Source organism: Geospiza fortis, unplaced genomic scaffold, assembly GCF_000277835.1.
Source record: "Geospiza fortis unplaced genomic scaffold, GeoFor_1.0 scaffold1, whole genome shotgun sequence".
In the NCBI taxonomy this organism is placed as follows: domain Eukaryota; kingdom Metazoa; phylum Chordata; class Aves; order Passeriformes; family Thraupidae; genus Geospiza; species Geospiza fortis.
In genome coordinates this window covers 5,233,789-5,239,798 of record NW_005054320.1, presented here as the reverse complement: position 1 = coordinate 5,239,798, position 6,010 = coordinate 5,233,789, and the positions used below count along the sequence as shown (strand labels likewise).

Here is a 6,010-nt window from a genome sequence, read left to right as displayed (position 1 = left end):
CAGCAGGAAGATAAAGATGGGCTGTTGACCAAAGTTCTTGATGGCAAGATGTCTCTCCTCACCCCTAACAGAGCCATCCAGCCGCTCGTAGCTGTAGCCTTTCCAAATAAACAGCATAAATGTTTCTGAAACTTTGCCTTTGCTCTTACCCTCTTACCTCATTCTCTGTTGTCTCACTGCTGTCCTGAATCTTTTTGTGCCATATCCTCCTGGCTTGGTTCTCATTTAATTGCCTTCAATTCCTTCATTTTTTCCCAGTTAAACCTCGTATAAACTGAGGCAATGACCCTGACTTCCAGATTAACTGTTGGTAAAGAGTAATTTAGCTGACTCTGAAGCAGAGACTCCTAGCATTTAATTTACTGCTTGGAAACACAACAGGAAAATTCAGAGCCCAAGTAAAAGAACATTAGCACACAGTCCCATTTCAGACTATGCTGTGCTGGCTGTTGGCCCAACAAAGCAGGCCAAGAACCATCAGATCCTCCTTATCCAAACTCCCACGGCCTTCAGTGTGCTTTGCTGTGAGCGTGTAGTATGGGATATGGCACTACATTTGGCTTTATCCTACATTATTAGTCGTCCAAAACCATAAACACCAAACAAAAGCCTCTTTCATGGGAAATCCTAAGTAGGCATGGAGCCACGTGGATTGACACAAAAGAAAACGTCCCAAGAACACATTGCTAACCTTGCCAAAAATGGTCTGATCCAACCTGCCCTCAGACATGTTGGGGCCCCACTGTCAACAACTGTTTTAATCAAAAATTAATTTCCTGGTATAACTGTGGCTCAGTTTGTGTTTTGTGCTGGACAAAGTGAATCTAGAGCAAGTCTACTGCCTTTACTGCAATTACTTCAGGACACAGGTACACACGTGAACACAGGCATATAATGAAACATTGCTACCTAGCTGTTCGTTAGCTCCATTTCATCAAGGCACAAAAGCTACTTTGAAGAACACTTAACTGCCAGCTCATTTCAGGAAGCTGCTAACAGCAAAGAGCTGAACTCAAGACCCTCCAACTCACAGAGCTGCTGCAGGAAAATGGTCCCTGTCTACTAAGAACCAAAAAATCTTCATCACATTCCTTTATCCATCCCAGGTGGATCAACCAAAATCACAGGAACACTATCTGGCAGAGATCAGCAGGATAAGCCCTCTCCTACCAAAGTGTGCAGAACATACCTCTATAGTCCATGTAGTCCTGCAGGATATCGAGCAGTTGAGTCATCTGAGAAAAGAGCAACACACGGTGGCCTCTGCAAGAAGAACACAAAACCCTGTGATCCTCAGCACACCGTGACAGCATTTCACAGCATGCTGGGGGGTCACAATGGCTTAACCAGTCATTATCAGTCCCTGTTACACAGCAAGGCCTCCCAGAATCACAGCTTATTCCCTCACCACACATTTTCAGCTCCACATCTAAATGCAATCAGTTAAGCTTTATCTGCCATCATCATTTGCCCTGTCTAGAGTGTGGAGCCAGAGAAGTAACAGGGCTCTGGTACAGCTCTGCTGCTGGCTGGATACAGGCTGGTGAGGAGCCTGTCTAAAAGGACCCCCAGCTTCAGCCTAGCATGATGAGGTCTTCTTCACCACACTAATGCATCTCAAATCACACACTACAATGCATCTGAAATACTGGGAAAATGTAGTGTCAGCATCTCTGTGACAGCAGAACATCTCCTTCTCCAGCAAATAGCCTTCAAAGATCAAGCTCTACCTACAAAGGTGTGTTAAGAAATCAGCTCTCCTCCCTCCCAGCCCTAGGCCTCAGACAGTGCTCTATTTAAATCAGACTTCATCCTAGAGCAGAACACAGACATTTTTTTAAGTCCAGAATTTGCACAGGGCTGGTCCTGCAGCAAACACATTCAGTGGAGAGGCAGCCACTCACAAGGTGCTACACAGCAGGATAAAGATAACAAAATCACATCAGAACTTCACAAGGGCTGTTGAAGCTCTTTCCTTTAGTCTTTGGATTCCAGGTTCTGAACTCACCAGAGTTCTGAACTCACAAGGGGTTGTGAACACCAATCCCAAAACTTCTGAAATTTCAGTTTATCCTTGGGTTTTTCTTTTTCCCATTTGCCATGGATTGTGCCTCCCAGGTGCACACAGGTAGCTAGCACAAAGGAACTCAACTGAGGCATTAGAAACCACTCTCAGGAAACTCACAATCAAAGCAGATATGCTGAATACCAAGTCATATGGTTATTGTCCCAGGCTCTCAAATATGGCAAATATGAGAGCATGTGAGAGAATTAGTCAAGTGCTTTGAGAAATGCTGGTGAAAATGCACCTGAAAATCCCTGTTCCTATAATATAACAACAATAGCAATACTGCTAGCACACCTGCTCCCAGCTGAATACAAGATGCTTTGGCCAGACATAGCAGTGTGCAGTAATCTTCAAGGTTCCTCTACCAGCTCCAATACAGCTTGTTGTACTTCTTTCAGGTAGTGAGTAATGTGGAATAAATAAGTCAGTGCTTGTGTTGTGAAAAATAACTGCTCAGCCTATGGCTAAATACTATAGTTTGCTTTCCCACTTTACTTTTTCTCCCTATGTCAACCCCATCCCAACATGACATACCCAGCGTACAAGAATGAAAGGAGTTTATCCAACAAACACATCTTGCCACTGGCTTCAACAATATGGTCTCCAATCTCAAAGGGTTCTGGCTCAACACCTGGAACAGAAAGGAGTTTCAAAAGCACAGTTAATACCAGAGAAATAACAACTCTGTGGTAAGCCTCAGTGTGTCTGCACTGTCACTTTTGCTGACCGGAGCCACACGAGGCTTGCTTGAGATGTGATGGTCCTGCTGTATCTCCAAATTACACCCTCAGTAGTTCACAAAGCATTGTGATTTCTTGCTTTAGATGACAGAAGACATAGAAATAGAAAGCTGCAGTCTGAAACTCAGACTTCACACAGTCTCCTACTTTGTTTGTCATTATTGATGAACTGTCATGTGTTGGAACTGGTCACAAACTCACAGCTGCTACTGATTCAAGTACAAGAGTGTTTATTACTTGCTTCTTCTAAGCATCACACTAATAATAGAAAACCACTGTATAAATCAAGAAAGTGATTTTTTCTGTTCCAAAAGAGAACAGTGCTTTCCTACCATTGAAGAGGTATGGGTGGGCAACACACTTCCGAAGCTGAATTAAGACATTCTGGAGTGTAACCTTCCTTCCCGTTTCATTTTCAAACGCATCTGGAACAAAGAGCAGAGAAAAAAAAAGAGCAGGGAAGCCCATGCTCTATTAATGTCTGTGACTGGGAACCTCTTGGTACTAAGCACTGCTCCAAAGTGCTTCAACAGTGGAGTATTTCTCTCTGTGAATCACATCTGGATTTGAATTTCCCATCTCAAGACTAATACATCTGTTTTCATGCGCCAAAAAAAATTTCCCTCACTTTTTGGACAAGCTTTTTAGAAATAAGACCCTGGTAAGCATTACTTTGTCTTGTCAGACTCACTGAACTTTCTGGACTCCCTGGAAAAGGTCACTGTAATTTTTCTGAGTGAAATCATCAAAATAAGTGAAAGAAATTTGGTGCAGTTCATTTGCATTTTCAGAAAAAAAAATATAGAGCACAGTCAAGATCTCCTGGGCAATGAGATCTCCTTGTTGCATTTTTGTGAGGAACAAAAAAAAAAAAAAGGCATGCACATATGCTGATTAGAGTAGAAGATGGAAGTTTCAGATTTCCAGATGATGTTCAAGCAAAGTGCTAGAAAGCCATAGAAGAACAAAGCATCTGCAACTCTCCAGTTTTAATCTTCCTAGAACAAATAAGCACTCACAAGTCACATGATGGTAGTGGTTGCATTGTCTACATAACCTGCAGTTTCCCATAAAACTCCTATCTGCATCCAGTAGGTTGAAATTTGCATTATGGCATCTGTGCTACTATTAGAAAATTTGTAGAGAACCACAGATCCAAAATTTCTTGTACCACCCTTTTGTTTGAATATAAAAACATGAAGTAGGAGCAGGCTTACCTTGTGATAAGTATCTTTAATTACTTTAATTAATTTGAGACTGCCCAAAGCAGATCCTCAAGCTGACACTTCCTACCTCACAATACCTGAGCAATAGATCAACTCATATGTCTCTTATTTTGCCACAAGCTAAAATCAAAAATTAAGCAACCCAAATTTGGCATATTTATTCTGTACATACTCTGCAGACCAAAGTAACTTCTGCTTCTTTACAACAGAGCATGCATGTACAATAGGAATTAGTTTGCATGTACAACAGGAATTAGTTTTGCTTTTCAAAATAATTTATTGACTTCAAAATGCCCAGTTACCTAGATCTTTTGTCAAAATGGCCTTGTAGTACTTCTTCTGCAGAGCTGACATTCCATGGTACAGAACCACTTCCACCTTCTTTGGCAGCTCTGCAGCCACCTCAGATTTGACTCTCCGAAGCAGAAATGGCTGCAGAAGACTGTGCAATTCTTTGGCTATGCAGAGGCAGGGAGAAATTAAAAAAAACAAAAATAAACAAACAAAAAACCCACAAAAACCCCACCCAAACACAACAATAACAGAGGAGAATACTGTGTTAAAGGTAAGGAATTCATACAGTACCTTCAGAAGTACACTTTCAATATAAATGTAAAAGGAATCTCACATCTATTGGTGAAACCATTTAAGCCACATTTTACAAAAAGAGAAACCAAAACATAGCTGCATACCTGGAACACTTGGGAGCTACATTAAGAAAGCTCTTGCCTTAAAAGTAATCATTAGTTTTTGTGGCTTGGTTTTAAAGCTTGTCACCATTAAAAGAAAGCAAATAAAGAGGACACAACATGGTTGTTTCCTAGTCAGGATAAAAGCTGGTTCTGATTGAAACACAATGTTGCTTATTACTGACCTGGCTCATTCTCTTTTTCAATAACTTGGTAATACTCAACAAACTCTTTCACTTTTTCCTGAGGAAAGATGTCAGGCTCAATAAGACTGAGTAAGGAGTATAGCTCCTGGAGGCTGTTCTGGACTGGAGTGCCTGTGAGTAGCAGGCTGAAGCCTATTGAGAACTGAAAAAAACCAGCAATAAAACAAAATTATTAGGAAAAAGTATCTGTAATGAAAAGTTAGTTAATATACAAGTTCACCCACACCACTCTTAGGTTTAACTTAGAAGATGAGTGGCAGCACAGAACTGCTTGCAGAATGCTGCAGATTTGCCAAAACCATCCAAACACGAGGTATGGTGTGACAGCTAAACAGCTCCAAACTGACTAGGCTGGCACCAGTGCAAGGAATTCAGTGTAAGCAAAATAAGAACAAAGTACAAAACAGACTCCATTAAAATGTCGGGTCCATGCAGTCTACAGTCTAATGCCACACACTAGCTGTTAGATAAGGAGGGATAATTGGAAAATGCAGTTGGAATAGATCAGTGAAATGAAACTGCGTCAGACTAAGTTCCACTTCTGTTTGCTGAGTAACTCTGACAAACACAGGAACATTATCAGGTCCATGCTGCTCACAGTAATCCCCATAAAGAGACTTGAGAAACAAGTTTACCTTTGGAAAGATACAAATTTCTCTCAAGTTTGGTAATAGAAAATAGGTTAGGAAGAGAGATGAGGTGAATCATGTCTATTTTTTTGTGATTATAACCAAAGCTCCTGAATTACAGACATCAGGGACAATATGTTCAGGATATGTAAGACTTTCAGGAATTCAATAAAACCCCCTATTTTCCAAGGTGTATTGTAGTACACTGTTGCTGATGCCAGCACACACCAAACACAGATGTTTCACTGGCATGACAAAAAGTGTAGCCCTCACTCAGGCATTTGGGCTGCTCTGACCATGTGCTTTGGAAGCTGGAGCAATTCTCCTAATTTCTGTAAACAAGGGTGGCTCCATTAAATGGGACAGTGGAAGTCAGCAGTACAACACATGAGGTCTCATGAGCTAGGCAAGGGCTCCTTCACCCTGCCAGAGCTGGAGATGGCCTCTTGTTG

At 41.4% G+C, this 6,010-nt stretch overlaps 1 protein-coding gene across 1 annotated transcript in view; it reads right to left on the bottom strand.

The window, feature by feature from the left end:
• Window positions 1–6,010, bottom strand: part of CHD1L (chromodomain helicase DNA binding protein 1 like) — a 22,439-nt gene that overhangs the window by 10,291 nt on the left and 6,138 nt on the right. The window contains exons 7-12 of the mRNA XM_031056659.1: window positions 4,909–5,071; window positions 4,337–4,492; window positions 3,141–3,233; window positions 2,603–2,699; window positions 1,190–1,263; window positions 2–98 (exon numbers count right to left, since the gene is read on the bottom strand). Coding sequence (XP_030912519.1) covers window positions 2–98; window positions 1,190–1,263; window positions 2,603–2,699; window positions 3,141–3,233; window positions 4,337–4,492; window positions 4,909–5,071 — 680 coding nt within the window. The remainder of the gene's footprint in view (window position 1; window positions 99–1,189; window positions 1,264–2,602; window positions 2,700–3,140; window positions 3,234–4,336; window positions 4,493–4,908; window positions 5,072–6,010) is intronic.